Source organism: Amblyomma mixtum, chromosome 2, assembly GCF_055824585.1.
Source record: "Amblyomma mixtum isolate Tamu chromosome 2, ASM5582458v1, whole genome shotgun sequence".
Lineage (NCBI taxonomy): Eukaryota > Metazoa > Arthropoda > Arachnida > Ixodida > Ixodidae > Amblyomma > Amblyomma mixtum.
The window spans coordinates 20,752,428-20,772,841 of NC_143013.1; the positions used below are offsets into that span (position 1 = coordinate 20,752,428).

General features: G+C 44.5%; 2 protein-coding genes across 2 annotated transcripts; both read left to right on the forward strand.

The window, feature by feature from the left end:
* Positions 1 to 530: 530 nt before the first annotated feature.
* Positions 531 to 7,784, forward strand: LOC149358619 (longistatin-like). The gene is made up of 4 exons (XM_089568882.1): positions 531 to 788; positions 2,027 to 2,113; positions 5,361 to 5,482; positions 7,566 to 7,784. Exons 1-4 carry the CDS (start codon positions 601 to 603, stop codon positions 7,658 to 7,660), a joined length of 492 nt encoding a protein of 163 aa, XP_089425008.1. The 5' UTR covers positions 531 to 600; the 3' UTR covers positions 7,661 to 7,784.
* Positions 7,785 to 9,702: 1,918 nt separating this feature from the next.
* Positions 9,703 to 18,747, forward strand: LOC149358620 (uncharacterized). The gene is made up of 5 exons (XM_089568883.1): positions 9,703 to 9,764; positions 12,595 to 12,850; positions 14,534 to 14,653; positions 16,081 to 16,178; positions 17,545 to 18,747. The coding sequence occupies exons 2-5, from the start codon at positions 12,639 to 12,641 to the stop codon at positions 17,670 to 17,672; spliced, it is 558 nt and encodes a 185-aa protein (XP_089425009.1). The 5' UTR covers positions 9,703 to 9,764; positions 12,595 to 12,638; the 3' UTR covers positions 17,673 to 18,747.
* Positions 18,748 to 20,414: the final 1,667 nt, after the last annotated feature.

Consider the following 20,414-nt stretch of genomic DNA (forward strand, 5'->3'; position numbering starts at 1 on the left):
TTACGACCGTTGCCTCGACTTTTCAGAATCCGCTCAGTGCTTCGTTTCATGCGAAGCCGCATACTGCGGATTTATGCGTACCTGTGTTTAAATTAGTCACGATAAAATTAAAAGCGATGTAAAAGTTGCTTTTTGTGGAAAGAAAACTGCCGCTGGACTCCTCAATTGCGTCATGAGAGATGGAATGAAGAAGGGAGTGAAAAAATTAAGGGGGAAAGAGGAGTCGTAGTGAAGGTGAGCAGATGAATATCGCCTACTTAGGATATGCATTGATATCGCACAGCACACGCCTATTTTTCTTTCATTTCGCCGTCATTGAAACGCGGCCGCCGCGGCCCTCCTACTTTTAAACGCGAAAGTACGAAACACTGGAAATACAGCTGCTCACTAGACCACCGTGTCACAGAGCGGTGTGGCGCACGGAAATTGCTCCATCCAACATCAAGTAATCAAAAAAAAAAAGAAACGTTTCGTACACTGAAAACAAAACAAAGAGGAAAGCTGCGGGTCTGCGCTCGTCGAAGCCAAGCCGCATGTTACACGTGTACACTTTTCAGTGTACGTGTGCAGGGACTGTGTGCGCGAGTCGTGTGTCTGGCCATGGCTTCTTCTCGAGCGGCGAAGTGCTTCCCCACGTTCTTGTGTGCGCTTCCTTGCCTAGCCGTGCTTCTTTTCAGCGCGCCAGCCCACGGCCATGATCATTCACACGACGAGAATTCTCGCACCCCGTCCAAAGCGTTCCAGTTTCGAGAAAGATGGGATGCCACCGACGTAGTACGTGACTTGGAGTGAGTATAATTTGGAACACTGGAGTATTCCCGATCTTCGCGACGACGGAAGTGTGGTTGAATGTTAAGTTGGTAAACCATTTAGCGTTTAGCATATAGACACACTTAAAATTAGGCATGCCTTCTGGCCATGCATGGTAGGGTACATGCACCGTTCCAGGAGACGTCTAGCATTCATTTTTTTTTTTTACATAGCCACAGCTTTAAGAGGAACGTGCTCACTGGGAAACGGCGTTGCCGTGATGGTCTGGGATGTTTTTTTCGCATACTTAAAGTAACAGACTGCCTTGTACTTGAGCTCCCTCAACATGAGGTAGCCATATGGCGAGAGGTGAAAGAAATGGCGTTAACGACCTGAGAGTACTGCAGAATATTCGAGCCTTACTGCCATTTTTTTTTAAATGTAAATATGATGTTTTAAGTTTAACTCAGACTCCGGTTTCTGTGCCAAATACGCGAAAAACACAGAAATGCGAACATTATAGGCACGTGCTGCACCAATATAGTGAATATTTCTTGCATTTAAAAGAAAGTTGTAACCTCAGAACTCTTGAAGACAAATTGCAATTTAGGTCCTCCATTTTTTGCAAAAAATATGCGGAAATTTGAAAAATTTTCACATCTTTAATATACATTTTCGAAACTGTATATCTGCGCAACGGGCCCTGGTATATTTTTTTTAATGCGAACTGTGCGTGCTTGAGCGCCTAAATGAGCATAGTTATTATCTCATATTTAATTATACACTATGGTGCGTCATACTCAGTAAGACTTGACTTGAGCAGAGCTAGCGCCCCCGATGTTAGTTTCGCTCGGCGGTAATTGACGTTACTTAACGCTACTTAACAATCTTAGTTAAGCATGCTCGACAGAATTTGTGCGTACCTTTTCTCATCGGTGCAATTTAATGTGCAAAATATAGACACCAGTTTTTCTGATATCTAGATATTTTTGAGAAAGAACTTAATAACCAAGCAGGGCACAAACGATTGTTTTGCTTCTTACGGCCACAAAATGAGAACTGTGCCAATTTTTGTATATTACACAATCTGCATGCAAATTGAGTCAGCAAGAGTATGCACCGCACCACATAGTCAGATAAGAACGCTCGTAAAAGAAAAAAAAAATCTCTTAATATTCGCAGCCTGAAAATAGGTGAATGGTTTGAGTGCTTTGTTACAGGTATACACAGATGATGCCCGAACAGTCTTTCGCACTTTTGTTATTCTGTGATGCAGACACATTAAGGAAGACCTGGCCGCTCTTGTGGACATGCAGAAAGCCGGGGAAATGACGGCGGAAGAAATCACCTTCTATTTCTTCCGGTAAGCCTGCTTCTTACACACGCACAGGTCGGACGCGCTCTTGACACCTGCGGTGAGCTCAAGATAACAGATAGCAGTGGGTGCAATGACCTCTTGATAACGTTTCTGCAGCCCCGATTGATCACATGCGAGCAGTGATGCTTGCTTGGGCAGCAGGCGAGATAAAGCTTTGTTAAACTAAAATGCACACCTTCCTATACCCACAGTTCAATGATTATACCTGTTACGAAAACTTACCTCTTGCGGTCCATGTACCGAAATCCGGCTGTGCTGATTGGGCCAAAATTCCCAAGTTGGCTGACTGGCATGACACCCGTCAACTGTAAACTCTGTTCAAGTCATAACCTCCGCCATCGTTCGCAAACGTGCTTGAAAAAAAAAATGCAGCAACAAAAGTCCATAGACGTTACAGTTCTAAAAGAAAATTAAAAGCTAAAGCAAATAAAAATGCCTTATCTCCGCTCTTAAGACAATGACGACAAACGGAGACAGCTTTTATTCGCCGCTTCCAGATGGCGCTGTCATATGTAAAACTCCGCAAAGTGGTCATTTGGACTAGTCAAATTTTGAAGTAAAATTTTCCAACTGATATGATCAAAGAACTCCCTCTTGAACTTAGGCTACTGTTTTTCAGGGCTAAATGCCATCGCCCACAGGATAGTATTGCCGTAATTGGAAACTTCCGGGGGGTAATTTTGATCTTGTTAATTTACGTCAGAGAACAGCAAGAATCTGTTTCGCGTAAGGTGCTCATTGAGGGCACCCCTCAGTTGTGCCATCGTCCAACCATATTAGAAAGCTCTGTACCAAACTATGTCGCCAGTTACAACTTAAGTTACCCGCTGCATTGGTGGAACTTGTTCTGAATTTCGGATTTTGAAGTCACAGTACACTTGACCAGTTTCCATTGCCCACTTTACCGTTTGGTTGATTGCGAGTAAATAATAATGATAATAGCAAAAAATAATCAATGTTTTATTTCGCATACACAAAATGCAAATTCGGTAATGCCGAATCCTCAGAACACCTGAGTGGCTGTGTCTGGCAGCAGGCGCAAACTGATGATGATGATGGATTTTTATGGCGCAACGATATCTAAGGCCAAAGAGCGTTATAGCACAAGGTATTTTCTGGTACTCAAGGTGGGGTCAAAGACCCATTTCCCAAGCATTAAAGTTGCTGTTGTGCAGGCACAAACTGTCACAACAACAGCAACTGTAACAGTAAATACCCCTGCCTAGGTGCTAGGCTGTAGACTTGGCAGTAAAGTGTGAATAGTGATTTTTAAAACAACAGACTGCGATGGACATCGAGTCAGCCGTTAAGACGATGTCTGCCCAAGCAAAACTGGCAGTCTGCCAACCATTGGTTCGTGCGCGTCGCTCGGTTTGAGGAGCTCGAAAAATGCGCAGGCTGACGTAGGTGGAAATATAGTTGCATATAGTTAGGTATAATGGGTACGTATACGAGTAAATTCTCGTTTAATTCTAGGGCCCGACAGTTCAAAGCTTGCCAGCTGTAACTGAAATACGCGAGCAGACATCCGACAGCAGATGGCGCGATACTTGGCGAAAACAACTATGCACACTCGTCTTGACGAAATTTATCGTGAGGCAATTCAAAATAAATAACAAAAACAGTGCCTCGCCCGCACCACTCACGTATAGCAGGCTTAAAGTCAACTGCAACAAGAAATGAATGTGCAATTGAACGAACAAATAGTGTTTAGCGCACCCAAAGGTGGAGAATGAAACAAAAGAATCGCTAAACTAGGCAACGGCCCAGTTAAACAATCGGCTTGAGCCAGAGGCTGGGTTTTTGTCTTTTAGTTTATTTTGTATTGGCTTTATGCTTGGAAAAGTTATTCTGGTCTGGGCTACCTATCTTTTTCCTTTATATAGTCTTTAGTCTTTATATTGCCACGCGCCTAACGCGCCGCGCGGCCTCCGCGCTGAGTCGAAGACGACGACGAAGCGGCGGTGGGCTCTCGTGGCGCGCTGTTATGTTGTGTGTCGTGGAAGCTGGCTCCATAATTAAAAGAAGGCTCCCGGTCTTGGGTTCTTCCCGACGTCTACCTTCACGGCTCCTCTGGTCGTGACAATATTTTTCTTGATGGCGCTAATAAGAGGGTAATAAAAGGGCTGAATTTTCGACATGCGCGCGCGGCGGTTTTCCCCTTATTATTTTGTTTCTCCGGCCGCCTGGAGAGGATATCTTGACTGAGCTCCTTTCATCCCCGCCTCTTCATTTCCTAAACCATCTTTCTCTCCTGGCCGCTTCGATCGGTGACCTCAGACGGGCTTCATCCACGCCACGGCTCCAGTTGGGTTCCCTATAAGGGCTCACGCCGTAAGAGTAAAATGCTACTTAGCCACACCACTGCCGGGGGATAGGGCCTATAATCTCACCTGGGACCTAGCTGAAGGATATGGGTTGCAGGGAAGGGAAATTGGGATGCTGCAAGTGGTTATAGAAATTTTACCTTTCCTGCACTGCTCTCCTTCCGACTTATTCTACCGAGTTCCCTTCCCCATGGAGAGTAGCATGGCAGTGATTTTTAAGCGCCGGCTAAATTCTGTGTTTTTCAATAAAGGGTTTCTCTCTCTCTCTCTCTCTGTGGAGAGCATGAAATTTTTTAATTAATATTTAAACAGTTGAGCTACTTTTCAGGCCTCCGAAGAGGGCAAGCACCCGCTCTTTGACAAATACGCAGTCCTTGTCTCTAAGCGCACTCTCGTCATCATAGAACGTTCGCCGGGGTCTCGGACCTTTTGACGCAAAAAAGCCTAGCATTCGTTATGTGGATGTTTTCAAAAAATAAATAAATAAATAAACAAGTGCTTCCGCCTGGGCCACCGAAGTATAGCAGGCTGTAGTAAAACCTAAAAGGGAACATGATCTGGCGTCCCTACTCTCAAGCCTGATTCCTCCACCTCTACCTTCCTCGACTTCTAAATACCAGTGTTTCCACCGGTCTGGAGGCTGCATCGGCTCTTACCCAAGGTACTTCAGGCCGGACAATGAATCCAGCAGCTTTTTAACGCAGAGAGTGCCTTACATGCTATTCTTTTATACCCTCAGTCCTCCTCTCCAGCACCTACAGAGGAACGGGTGCCATTTTGGATGCGCGTCGCTAAAGATGATGCTTTTGCTATAAGGGGCCAAGAGAAGCGGAGTAGAGCGTCAAGTTCACAACATGTTCTAGCAGTGCCACTTTGTCACCGTGCATGATCGCCATTCTTTCCAGGATACACGACTTTGACGACAACAAAATGCTAGATGGAATCGAGATGATGGCTGCCATGCGGCACACGATTGAACACGGCTTCGCGCCTAACGTGGAAGAGCAAAGCATGGAGAACCTTATCAGTGAGTACCTTGACAGATGCCATCTGCACTAACAGACGCCAAGGAGCTCTTCGCGAAATTAGATAGCTGGTACCTGCACCCTTGGTATAATAACCTCGGCAGTTTTGTCCTTTGTGTTGAAGTGTACTGCCAGTAAGAATGGCTAATGGAACGACTAATAAAAAATATTCGGCTTTTCACATAAACATATTGGCGCGACTGATGTCAGTTGTTTAGTTTTACAACGTCTAGAAAAAAACTGCAAATGCTGCTCAAGGGAAGCTGAAGAATACGCGTGAAGTATAAATAACAAATTAACTTAATACCCCTGTAGCGTCTGGAAAGCTTTCATGCACGTAACAGAATACTGATCTACGAAAATGCACGGTCATCTTTTCTTTACGGACTGCATGTTTGTGTGCCGTACAAGAAAAATAATCACGAAGCAAACTATCGATCGAGAATCATTCCGCACTTGACAGTGCTTGAGTCAGTGAGGCTCTGCGCATGCTGTCTGATCCTGCTGCACCTTCTTGGCTTCGCTGAGCACAGGATGTTCAAAGCTGATGGCCCTCCCATATACGTCGGTCAACAGATGGTTTAATCAGCCCTGGCCTCTGGTCAGAGAGAAGTGACCAAGCTCATCATTTTCATTAGCTTGACTACGCTCACTGCAGGACAAATGCCTGTCTCATATCTCTCCACTTTATCTTGTCCTCTGCGAGCCGGGGCGACTAATGCCTTATCCCCGTTAACTTCTCAATCTCATCCACTCACCTAACTTTAGGTTGTTTTTTTTTTATTTATTGCTCTTTGTCGCTACACAAATATACGCAAACACTGCTCCGACCCATAGCCGACGGCTAGAAATGGGTCCAATAGAAAAAGGTATAGAAGCATGCAGGCAACAACATACCAAAATAAAATAAACAAAACGAACATGTGCTGAAACAAACAAACGAAACAAAATAAACATGTGCTGAATGTGCATCACTAGGCATATACACTATGCGTCAGCTGTATTGATTGGCCGACAGCTTCGGATATTCGATCTCGGAGCATTCAAATAAAACGCTGCTATCAACGTGGGAAAACTGCAAACATTTCTGCAAGAAAACAGCGTCCCGTAACTCACGTCGTGTGGAGAGTGAAACAAGCTTTAGGGAAGAGAACAGTTGGCTGTAGTCAAAGTAGCATCTCCTACCTAAGTACCGATCTTAGAGAACTCGAATGAAGAGCTTTTGTACTATACGCTCGATCGTGACACACTGTAATAGTCAAACAGTTCCAGGACACGCTGCGGAAATTCTGTCTTGATAAAACAAACGATTTGTGCAGTATAGCAAGAGGCAGTCTTTGGACCTGAAATTTCTTGTAAGCACGTGTAAGGTTGCCTAACGTGCGAGAACTCGAGCATGTACCGTTGTTCACTAGGGCTTTAATAATCACCTGTGAGTCTAGGTGTCCACCCATGTCGCGGGCAACATCAACGAGGCGTGCAAAAATGTCACCTACATTGTAGTTATACAATGTTGGTTTCTTCCTTCTAATGAAGAAAACTGCTAGCGCTTTTTGTCACAGTGTAGCACTAAGGCGTTTCGTGCACACCATTCGCATACTGAATCCAGAGCTTTCTGTAATCCTTTACAGTACGTAATCCTTTACAGTCCACGAAGCGAAAAATCTTCATCTTTTTCAAAGTGTTCATATCGCAGCCAAATTACCTAAGGTTATCACTGCCTTTCAGTTTACTGTTACAATTGACCGTATTAACATGGTGTGTGTAATATGGTTCCAAATGCTGTTGCAGAAACTAAATGTCATGACGAAAATATATGAACAAGGCGGGTTGTCTGTCACCTTCTTTACTTCATTCTTGCTTCTGTGTTCGTAATTTCTGCCTCTGCGCAATACAGTAAAGCAAAGAACACCAAACACCTCTAGTCTTACCGTTGGCACTGGTTGGGAAATTTACGGAATCTTCCATAAGAGCGTGCATTGTAAGACATGTTCCATGTTTAGGATGTCACTGAAATTCTTACTAACAAACGTCATTCTTCTTCCCTTAACCCCCCTCCCTCCACCCCCTTTTTTTCCCCTCTAGCTCTCGTCGACGGAGCCCTGAGGCTCGATACGAACGATGACGGCTTCATTTCTTACCCAGAGCTGCGAGTAACTTTGGGCGAAAACAGAAGCTAGTATATATGTAGGCATATGATGTCATGTTTTATATTCCAACATTACTAATAAAGAGTGTTGTACTCGACATCAAGCTTGAAAAAATAAAACATTCCGCTTCTTTACCTCACAAAATCTCGCTGTACAGTTTCTGGGGATAAGAGTGCTCTCAAGCCAGCTTTTCCTCCGTTATCAATGCCTGTCAGATGAGTGACTCTTCCGGAGCGTTTACCGGAGCGTTTACCGGAGCCTTTACCGGAGCGTTTACCGGAGCGCGCCGACGTGCGCAGCACCGCGGATGACCGGAAAAACGGGACATCCACGCGGCTCCCACTGGAAAGATGATATTCTGACACGCATTGATGATAGGGGAGGCACTTATCAGGCAAACGCTCCTCGCCTCGGTTCCGCGTTCGTTGCTCTGTGTTGTCAATGGCACTGATTATCACGGATGTTTTCTTCCAAAGATAATGATATTAGCCCTACCTCAAGAAATGACCCGAAAGTGCCGAGTCGCTGCATGCGATATCGATTCTTTGAGAGACAGGTGTCTTGGCATCAAAGTGTCGCACGAAAGGTCAGTAAAAGATTTCCGGGCGAGAACCACGAATATCGCAACAGATGGCTCATCCTTTTCTTGCATGCTGTACATTTTTTGTTTTTAGTTTGCAGCAGTCTCCCTGGCCCATCTTTCAGCTTCGTGTGACAAGTGTCGCTAAGTGTTTTTAGGATGCGACTACGTAGAAAAAAAAAAGCAAGTATAGGATGGGAAACGGTGCATCTGCATGCCAATAGGGCTTTTTCACCGGCTGGCTAGTTGATGCATGAAGTAAAGTGACACCACCTGACACCACAAGTGACACCTAGAGATACCATCTACATAGTGCCACTCGCCAACTGCATAAATAATATCCAATGCGCTAGAACAGCAAGAAACGGGTATCACTAGTTGGTAATCATACTTATCTGCTCCACGAATCTACTGACGCTAATTGCTACCACGTTATTGTTCTAATTTCGGAAAATTTAGACGTTTGAAGCAGAACAGTTATGGTTGCAAAATACGAAATTAATAAAGCCGCTTTTTTCAATCTGATTGTTGCGCACACAATCCACAAAAACCGATTGAATAAAAAGGGGAGGGAATTAGATGTTGCTGAAGCATAGAATTGCCTATTCCCGGCACATCAGTAGCACGTTGGCTGGCGTAGCAGGATATTGTGCCTCCGGCGCATAAATGGGTGTGCCTGACGGGTTTGTGTAGAAGGTCCCCCGGATTTAAAATAACAAATAGAAGTAAGTAGTCGCTTTGAGTGGCTTGAAGTGCATCCTAGTACATATAGCATGCCAGCTGCCGCACAAACAGCCAGCACCAAGACTGCGCGATGGATTAAAGCGCACACAACCACACTATACAAGCAGTTTCCTCTTTTTTGCCTGTGGATTGCTTCGCGTTTACATTGTCACGTCGTCAGGAGCAAATACTGACACGACGAAAAGTTTCTAATTACTGGCAGTGCTTGTTCTTGCTGACAGTTCCGAGACGTCACATTAGTTGCAAGATTTGATATACGATCTCTCTGGATGGCGTCAGAAAAGCACAATAGCCGGAAAGGCTAAAAGCACCAGGCCCTGAATATTTCACAGCACTGCCACCGGCGTCGCTTTCTATCTCTTCCATCTTCGTCGATTTCTATGGCTCGCACGGAGGGCACAGATCACGACTGCCGTCAATTCCGATCGGTGTATGTATGAGCGCGAAGGTAAGTAGCCGTTTCATCACGAAGACTTAGAGAGAGCAACACGTGGTCCACTCATGTTTGAGGAGGGAGGGTGCGCAATCAATAGTAGCCTCACCCCCGGTCCCTCAACGACGCCGCTGTCGGCAACAGAAACGGCGACTTCAGAGAGCCTGCAAACATGACGACGCGCTCTCCTAATTTCACGAAAAAATATTCGATCGGCGGGGAGACGTCTCCTCTTCGCGCAGGCCCGCATTGACGGAGAAAGCTGCGCGGCGCCGCGACTCGCCGCCCTGGTGACACATCGCTGCCGACCTGGCCGCATTGCGACCCGGAGGACCTGCCTGTACAACAACAGGCCCTGCACGACGAGGACGCGGAAGGTAATGGCGCTGGCAGTTTTCACAACCTCGTGTGAAGGCCTTGTCCTACTGATACTCTTTCTTTCTTTCTTTCTTTCTTTCTTTCTTTCTTTCTTTCTTTCTTTCTTTCTTTCTTTCTTTCTTTCTTTCTTTCTTTCTTTCTTTCTTTCTTCCTTTCTTTCTTTCTTTCTTTCTTTCTTTCTTTCTTTCTTTCTTTCTCTTTCCCTCTTTCTTTGTTTCTTTCTTTCTTCCTTTCTTTCTTTCTTTCTTTCTTTCCTTCTTTCCTTCTTTCTTTCTTTCTTTCTTTCTTTCTTTCTTTGTCTCTTTCTTTCTTTCCCTCTTTCTTTCTTTCTTTCTTTCTTCCTGTCTTTCTTTCCTTCTTTCTTTCTTTCTTTCTTTCTTTCTTTCTTTCTTCCTTTCTTTCTTTCTTTCTTTCTTTCTTTCTGTCTCTCTTTCCTTCTTTCTCTTTTTCTTTCTTTCTGTCCTTCTTTTCCCTTTCTTTATTTCTTTCTTTCTTTTCTCCTTTCTTTCTCTCTTTCTTCGTTCCTTTCTGTATCTCTTTCTTTCTTTTTTCATTCTTTCTTTCTTTCCTTCTTTCTTTATTATCTTCTTTCATTCTGTCCTTCTTTTTCCTTTCTTCCTTTCTTTCTTTTTTCTTTCTTGCTTCCTCTCCTCCTTTCTTTCCTTCTTTCTTTCTTTCTTTCTTTCTTTCTTTCTTCCTTTTTCCTTTCTTTCATTTTGTCTTTCTTTCTCTTCCTTCCTTTCTTTCCTTCCTTCCTTCTTTCTCTCTTTCTTTCTTTCTTTCTTTCTTTCTTTCCTTCATTCTTTCTTTCAAGCGGGCGATACATGCTCGAGGGACGAATAAGAGTAAAAAGTCGCATTATGCGGCTCGTCAAGTTCCCATAAGGCTTTAACTCAGACACCCTGAGCTCCGCACCCAGCAATTCTGGAAAAAACATTTTTGAGCGGGAAACCATTTATGCACGCACTTTTTTCACATAATGTATGATTTCACTGCAGCAATCAATATATCCGCAGATTACCGACGGCAGTCTTGATTTTTTTATTCTATTAACATATTTGCTATCGTCAAAAGCGTACCCCCATTTCTTTTCATGGGAGTTCATGGGAGTTTTATGTTCGATGCGATCGATGGAAACACTTTAAAAGATTTTTAACCATATCCGAAGAATGGACCATTATATTCAATGTTTTCTTAAAAGTGCCTTGCAATTTTTCAACTTTCTAAATTTCTATACTAAACTGTTGCACATGTTTAAAGTCATAAACATTTACGGATTGTTCACTTGTATTTGCGCTCATATTCATTTTTGTAGCAGGAGTTTAGAACAGTAAGCATCACTCCCTAAAGACTGCAAAATGCAGGAGTGACGGCCGGTTCGAGAACATGTCGAATTTTGTTAGACAATCTTAATCCATTCGCCTCAACTCTGGCTTGGTTTTGTTTCTGATTTTCAGTGTGTGGATCCTGTACCGCCATTTTTTTTTGTTATTCACGAAAATATGGTGAATGAAATGAAATGAAATGTGCGACTGGTGCAACATTCGTTTTTACGAAAACCCGCCGCGGTGTCTCAGTGGTATAGGAGCTCGGGTACTGAGCCAGAGTACTCGGGTTCGAACTCGACTGCGGCGGAGGCATTACGATAGAGGCGAAATGCAAAATGCGCCCGTGTGCTGTGCGATGCAGTGCACGTTAAAGTATGCCCAAATGGTAGAAATTTTTCCGGCGCCCTCCATTACGGCACCGTTCTCCCTTTATTCTTTCACCTCCACCTTCCTCCTTTCCCTTAAAGCGAGGTTGCGGTATCCGCCTAGGAGTTGTACAGTTATTGCGCCATTTTCTTTCCTTAAAAACGAAGTTTTTGTTTTTGTTAACTGACCATAACGCATCAGGCGTGCGTGTTGTGAAATATATATGAGCTGTGGGATAGGAAAAAGCTGAAGGCTGTAACAGTTTGTGCATTCTGGCAGCACCTGCAACTCGATGTTTTGCCGCTGAGCACTTTGAAGAATCATGCTCTGGGGTGCACTTGAGCACTTTAAATTACATTGGTCTTCAAAGCAAATTATGCTACTGATACCAACCTAGGCATCACGAGCTAATAGTACCAGTAAGAGTTATTAAGTTAAGTTTTTGTCTCTCTTTTCAGCCAAATGCGCATCTCAAAGTAATTGAAAGCAGACAGTGCAGAAATGCGATTCAGATACTGATTCTAATCAAGACTCCTTTCTTTTTTTCTTATATATCCCAACTTCAAACAATAGTTTAAATTTTGAAATTTTGAAAAACTCCTTCTGAGCCACACCAGTTGCTTATGATAAAAGTGTAAGCCGGTCTTGCATAGATAGTGTTGCCTCACGAACATCGTTGTGTTCAATTAAATTTGTCCGTGCTGCTCTGATTCAAGGCGCCTGAAAGGTGCGGCCCTGCCATTATCACAGCGCTGGTCGACTTTATTCCTAGAAAAAAATGCGTAAGTTGGGCTATCGCCTCTACGGCTGTCACAATCATTCTCTGCTTATACGCCACCCAGTCCAGTTCCACTCACGCAAAACACAAGTTTTGCGAATTTTGAGTCCTTTCTCATGATGTTCCTTGCTCTTGTGGTTTGATTCAGATCTCACTGCCAAGTAAAAGACCAAGTTTTTTATCTGGCACAATTCACTTGTCCTTTGTCCACTTAACCTTTCCGCGGCAGGGTTTCCGTCGTTTTTATATGAATACTCAGTAACGTTTGCTGGTGATAACAGTTGCTTCATGAAAGTGACTGTTCTAACTTTGAACGCCGCTGTAACCAGTGTAAAGAAACGACTTATACTAGCGCAGGTCGCTGGCGTTGCCGGTTACGACTGATAAGTCTCGACTCGACAATGTCGCCGAGTCACGCCTCAGCTCTTATCGTGGCTCTCCTGCTGGTGGGAGCGAGGGGCTTCTCTTTCGGTGGCCAGAGGGACGAGGACGTGGTTGAGGACCCCTTGATTGAAGAAGAGGCTGAGGACGAAGATGAAGACGTCCGCCCGGATAAAACTCCTCCGGACATGCCTCCCTGGTACTCCGGCAAGGGCTTCCCGTACGACTACGGGTGAGCGATGATATCCTTACCTATTGGAATGTGTGTTCAAGAACATTATTCCGTACCGCTGCCGCGTGACGACAGCTCCCATCTGTTGTATCGTATAGTTCCGCCTCGCATTTGTATATTAGCTTTTCTGTGTATCATATATCGTGCCTTACGTTACTGACCCGCCACCCCTGCGTATGGAGGCCCACCTCTTCGTTAATAAACGGGCATCATTATTCCTTACACCTCGGCAACTGCGTCTCAACCGTCCTTCCTTAGTCTCGGTTCAACAGTAGGCCATCGCCAACTTGGAACTGCAGTGCGCGTCGTTTCACCTTGTCCAACATTCTCAGCATTCTCAGATAAAGATTTTGAAAATGGAAGATTGTAAGATACTTTTAAGGAAATATTGAAGGTAATGGTCCATTCTTCTGATATGTAGCGAAATCCTTATATTAAAGTGCTTCAAAGATCATATCGAACTGTTAAGACTGTCATAGAAAACCAATGGGGACACTTTTGAATAGAGCAAAAACGTTAATAGAAATAAAATCCAAGACTTCCGTTGGGTGATCTGCGGATATACTGATCGTTATTGTGAATCTTAGATTATATGCAAAAATTGCGTTCATAAACTGTTTCCCGCTCAAATTGTCCACAACTGTTGGGCATGTACCAAGAATAAAAAGCTCCCGCTGTTCAGTAAAATGTTAATCTCTGCTTTTCTTTCTGTGAAGTGATGCAGACAAGTCGTCGTTGTGGCCGGATAGGGAGAGAGAGAGAGAGCAAAAAATTTGTTAACACCAGTTTCCGAGTCTTCTTTCCCGTGGCCTAAGGTGGCCTAAGGGAGAGTAGTCGTAAGGGTCGCTGCAGACCAAGAGCATAGCGCTATTGGTAAGGAGCTCGTTTGTTGTATCAGTGGAGAAATAAGGTGTGGGATGTGAGGCATGACATTTAACATACTTCTGACTGTGCAGAAGAGCCAGTATGCAGCAGATCTTCATGTTTAGGGTTGTCTTTGGAAGAGCGAAGGCAAGGGCGCGATGGTTGTCATCACTTGTAGAACATACCATGACCTGTTCACACACGCAAAAAAAAAAACAGATCTGAAGTCAAGGAGTGTAGCCTTGACATGGTTATGTGTCTTGAAAATACATTGGAAGGTGGGGGATTCATTTCTATTGGCAGAGCCGTCCACGCTCCACCACTGCCGCTTCCCGTGAGATTCTACCTGTGCTCGCGTGATTAAGGAAGAAGTATATGGTTGCATAATCTCCGCCCGAATGTAACTGCGAAGTGGCACACAGCCGCTTCCGCTCCTTCCCAAAGGGAGAAGACGGCGCGTTTCTTTACTTACAAGAAGGTTGCATAGTTGTCAATTTTGTTCCTATTTGAACTTTCGCCTTTTATTCCCACGCTCGTTGCAAAGTTTTCTCTCAGGGGCCCTCTGGGAGGTCTCCTTCAGGGTCATGTTTGCGAAGGCCCCTCACTTTAACGCTATCCATGCGAGATTTCGTTAAGAAAAGGGCCACAAAAAAATATTCGGTGTGGACGCCTTCAATGGCCATACTGTATTGCTGCCTTCCTGGAACTTTTTGGATTCCTGCTATAAAAGTGCATTTTTTAAACTTTTTTATTGCAGCTTGCGGTCTCCTAGGTTTCAGACTTTTTTTTTTTACCCTGATTGTTTGTTTTTTGTTGCAGAATGGGAGACGACCTGGGTCACATGTTTGGTCCCGACACCGAGGACCTGTTCAAGGAAAAAGAGTTCTTCTACGAGGAACCGAAGAAGACCTTTGAAGAAATCTACGAAGAAGTGTTCAGGTGCAGGGAGTTGCTTTTTTTTTTTCTGCGATCAAAGCAAATGTCCTAATTGAAGCGCCAGAATGATACTGTACATAATTATTAGTTAGATGCAACTTCTCGATATTCGACATAGTTAAATGATTTACCAAACCTCCTCTGGATATGACGTCACCGCTGAGGGATTAAACATAAGCGAGCGGCGTGTTCCCGTCCACCTGAATCCTTTTTTTTTGCATCACTAAGCCCTTGTTTATTTTCTTCGCATCGTCTACATGGACGGTGCCTTTATGTCTGAGTTAAATAGCCACCAAAAAATTTATCAGTTAAACAGCCACCATATTTATTTATCACGATAAACGTAAACGTATAACTTTCAGGCGCATCGGTATTTTGCGTGACGAACAAAACATTCTAGTAGACTAGCCAAGAAACTCGCGATCTTATTAAATGGGGAGCCCGAACCATTAACTGTGCTCATCTGTACATTGCGTTGGATTTGGCTTAGCGTTTGCTGTGCCGCGAAATTCCAACTTCGTTATTAGTAGCTGTCCAAAAGAGGAAATTTCTGAAAATTCCGTTCACTTAAATAGCTCATGCGAGAAACCATGTTTGGTTTATGGTTTGGTTTATGGGGTTTAACGTCCCAAAGCGACTAAGGCTATGAGAGACGCCGTAGTGGAGGGCTCCGGAAATTTCGACCACCTGGGGTTCTTTAACGTGCACTGACATCGCACAGTACACGGGCCTCGAATTTCTCCTCCAAAGAAATTCAGCCGCCGCGACCGGGATCGAACCCACGTCTTTCAGGCCAGCAGCCGAGCACCATAGCCACTGAGCCACCGCGGCGGCCGAGAAACCATGTCTTGTCGCATTCCGAATGTGCATTGAGGTGAAGAGTTCGACATTCGCTGTTGCTGCTAAGCTGACCTGTGCGGCAAGACGGCTCCACCGCTTTGTATTTATAAGCTATTCATCAATACCAGGGGTACGCTTGGTTTCGATGTACTAATCATAATAAAGCATATATGATGGAAGAAAAACAACTTACTGCATCCCGATACTGCTAAAACCTACGATACGTTCTCATTATACTTTACGTGGCCGAATATACGATGCTGGTTTACGTAGTAGTAACAATGTGAACAAAGCGTTCAAGGTCCAAGATGTTGAAAGCAGACTCCAGTCTTTAGAGAAGCGGTAGATTTGAATTGGCACCCTCCCATTCCGAAAACATGCGCTGGAAATGCCGCGTATGTAGGGAGGTCCGCGGCCCAGGGACGCATATATATTTTACTTAAACCACCAGGAACGTAGACAAGAACTCGGTTGACGTTTTCATTATGAGCATAAATTTACACTCTGCTTTCTTTTCTTTTGGCATTGAAACGACATTTATCTTCCTTGAAAGAAAAACTCTTAAATTCTTCTTTGTGTCTCCATTATAGGTTTCATGATGTTGACAAAGATGACGCCCTAAGCCCGGAAGAAGTGCGACGGGCCCTGATCCACTCAAAGATCGACATTCTGGACGCAGAGGGAAATGGTATGAACCATCTTATATCGCTCAGCCTTGATCATTATTTTTCATTGCATACCAGCTTACGTTCGAAATACTATGATGTCTCGGAATAAACCGTGGCTTTCATTCCTGCTAGCAAAAGCTCTGTCTGAAACGGCATCAAATGATCTTCAGCTTCAAAGAGAGTTGTTATCAAGTAAACAGCTGTTGTACTTTGCACGCATTCCCACTCTTTTGGTAGGGCGAGTAGCCAGTTCTTCTTTAGAAGATAGTAAAGCAAGAAGATGCCGCCTGTCGATAGGCTGGAGCAGACAAACTAATTCTGTGCTGGGGCAGACGAAAAGGAATGAAAAATAAAAGTTTGGGGACACGTCACAGCGTTAAGGGTGATCATCATCATCAGCTGACTACGCCCACTGCACGACAAAGTCCTCTCCCATGTCTCTCTAATTAACCCTGCCCTTTGCCAGTTGTGGCTACCGTATCCCCGTAAACTTTTTATCGCATATTAATCATTAAGGGTACCATCAGCTGTTCCTCTTGCCCACAGAGACACAGTCATTTTTTCGTCTTTCAAGATCACAATCATTATGTGAAAGACCACACGACATACATATAAGCCCCGCTTTATATGTATGTCGTGTGGTCTTTCACATAACCCGCTTTAAACAAGCCGTACGAACGTGTCTGCGTGGCCTGTGGATAGCGTGTCCGACTCGCAACCGAAGGGTCAGAGGTTTGATTCCCGACTAATTGCCGAAATTTTCTTCTCAGTGCCATTCAATCTCTACTTACGTGTCCTAATAACGTTTGAGCCAGGTTTCGACCTTCGAATCACCAGTTTTATAATCTTTTAATCACTTTTCAAATCCGCCGCTCCATGAGTGAATTAGCCACCTTTTCGACCAATCCGGATTTCTCGCACATTCCAGCGCCGACGCCGGATTTTCTGCTCAACGGGAGCCTTAAGCTGTCGCGTAATGAAGCAACCCAGCTCGTGCCACAGAGCAGGCTGGAATAGACAAGAAACAATCGTCAGTGTGTAGTGCAACAGTCTTCACGGGAAAGGCAGCAAGAGCATCGACCTGGACAAACGTTGGCGAGGACGTTTTTCGTCCCAGGATGGGCTTCTGCCCTTCATGTCATGAAGCCAACATGCGTCGAGCACTTATCTAGAGGTCTAAGTGACTTGAGCATGCGCACTTGTTGTTATCATCATTCAATGACACATGCACACAGACGGGGACCACTTACGTAGCTCTCATGAATACACGAGAATTCGTTATTTTTTTCTTCTTACCCCAATACCACTCTTCTTTTTCTGAGCTGTGTTGAACCAACGTTACTAGATTACCTAGTAACATTGTGTTGAACGTATTCTTCGCCCCAGATATGGTGGACGATGCGCTGGGCGAGGACGACAAGGACAAGGATGGGATGCTGTCGCTGGAGGAATTCTTGCTCTCGCAGAAGACGAACACGAGCGGCCTCAAGAGCCTCGGTTCCTTCGAGCTATGATGGCAACGCTGCTTTCAGTGCCAGAGGGGGGTTCCGGGGCACCTTCGGGGTCATTGGTGTTGATGGTGGCGGTCTCCGATGGCGGAGAAACTTTACACAGCACTGGTTGTTTGAAGCGTTGAGGTGCTGCCACGTGTTTTCTAAAGCACAAATCAAGATTACTGGCTTATATTCTATTCAGCACTTGCAGCGTTGTCGGGATGCTAGCACCTACGTTTCATGCATTCCACGAAGAACACTGATGTAACCCTGCTCTAACTAAACGACACCCTTTCGCGCTACTGAGTATTGCCACCTAATTGTTCAACTCACTGATGACACGAAAAGAAGGCGCCTTTGTGAACTGTCACCTAAGCCAGAAGAGCGTACAAGTTGGTGACGACGGATAGTAAAGTCTGAGCGACATTTTTGTATTGAGTGACCTTACCTTACTTTTGCATCCTTGGTTCGTCGTTCGCTCACTTACTGCACTAGAATGCTTTTCTTGGCACATCTCTACACTGGCTTTCGGCTTAGTGCTAGTGGTGTTGAAGAAGGTAGCAATATTCAGGGTTTGTTACTATGCACAGAGTGATAGGCTGTGATCTCGGCTTGTGCCCGACCACTGGGCCCGAATAATGCAGGAATTACAAATACGTGCTAGTCCTTCGAATGCAGTTGCATTGTGATGGATATTATTAGTATATATTTTTTCATTTACATGTACTTTTAAGCAATGTAAAAATAAACTTGCGCGTTTTGCGGCGCATTACTTCGTCTCTTGATTTGCACACTCATCATTTTTGCATTCTAGTTGCATAAATCTAAGTCAGCGAGACTTTTGTAGATTGGATGAGAACAAACATGTATGCCTCATACATTTATCATCCATTTGAGGGTCATCACATGATTTCTTCTACTGTTTGCAAAGACAATGGCTTATCTGCCGGCGCTAAAAAAGCTTTCAGACGGTTGTTGGAGAAAACATGTTCATGACGCACGTGCCCTCTGAAATAATCTCTTCCAAGATTATTTACGCAAAAACTCAAAATCATGAATTATATGTATCGAGACTTGACGGGAATTATCCATGACCGGTAAAATAATCTACTCTTGGGTTATACTGAGTTAGCCTTGTGGCTCTTGGGTGTGAAAGTGAACCCAACCGTTCACTTAGATTCACAGTCCAAGTACACAAATAACCTGTCATAAATAGCACTCGGTGAAAGCAGTCCCTCGCTGGCTGAAGTAACTGGATATCCTGACTCTTCATCAAAGCGTCGGAATAGCGTTTAGGACAGGGTGCAGACAAGCACAACACAAAGGGCGCTATATATGCGTCTCACCTTCAGCCTGTGCTGCGTGCTTTTCCCACTATATAGTTCCTTCATACCAACCTGCCCCTTTGGTTACATGCCTGTCAGTTTATCCCTGAGCTCGCCTGTATGAGTCCTCTTAACTCTGTGTGAAAGGCTGTTGGGTCAACAGTGCGCTTGCATGCGCGCTCGCATGCGAGAGGTGAGTTGTGATCGCATGGTTGCCGACGAGACTGTGGCGCTAAACACTCGAACTGCAGTCAACATAAATCCGCTACCACAATTATAAAGATTGCCAAAACCTACGGAAAGATTTGCAGCTTTTAGTACTTGATAAATAGCATAGTAGTTACGCTCGGGTTTGTATAACCTAGAAACTTCGAGTGCCCTTTCTTTCGCAGTCCCACAATTCACCATAATGGCGTCTTAATATGGAATGAGTGAAATACAGCTGTTGCATGCATTGAAGTAAAGCTAATAGTTGGAACTGCGAATGTATCGTACCGAACAGGACTTCGGGAGCATGCAGCATGTAGATGAAACTTGTTAGCGCTTCAAATGCAATGGGTGGAAAAGCGTAGAAGGCGACTTCGTGACAGTGTCTCCGTCCTTTTTGACATCCTAGCATTACTTCTTCTCCCTTAGAAAACAGTACGAAAAATTATTGGCTAAACTAATGGCATAGTTGAAAGCCTCAGCAAGACGTCACTGATCTCAAATCTCACACGGCGGCGGCAACTGCTTAGCAGTTAACGTCGTCCAAGACGTCAGCTGAAGGTTCGCATTGTTCGCTTTGTGGATGACGCCGTTCTCTCTGCTGAGCGTCCTTAGTTGCCGGCGGGAACTCGCGATGGTGGCGTCGCTCTCTCCAAGAGACTTTCTTCTTCCTGGCTTTCTGTTTTATTTCTTGCTTTCCGCTTAATCTTACATTCAGTTCTCCTTTATACTGCGTTAGCACTATTTCATTGTTTATTTTATTCAAAGTACTCTTAAATGCCCACTTCCGAGGTACTAGAATTGGGAAAGGGGTGGGGGGGGGGGATAAATATAACACTGCGGACACAACCTGACAGTAAAAAAAACCTAGAGTACTACTCAGTACTGCAAAGAGACTTCAGAAATTGCGAAAGCAAGAATTGTCGCAAGAAAATACAATGACGACAACAGGTAAAGCACTGAAACGAAGCAAAAATGCATGACAACTGAATTCCGCGGGTGCGTAATGAACCACCACACAGGCCTGACGTGCAGGCGTATCTTCACATCTACAAAAGATGGCAGCACTAGGGCTGTAGGTTTCGTTAAATATTGGTCAAAGCGCGGATTCGCTCTTGAAGTTTAGTCATGTCAAACTCGGTAGCTGTAGTAGATGGTAAACAGTTTCATTAGATTATCGTAGCGCGATACGAATCTCTTTGCGAAAAGGGAGTGCGCGGAATGTGGTGCG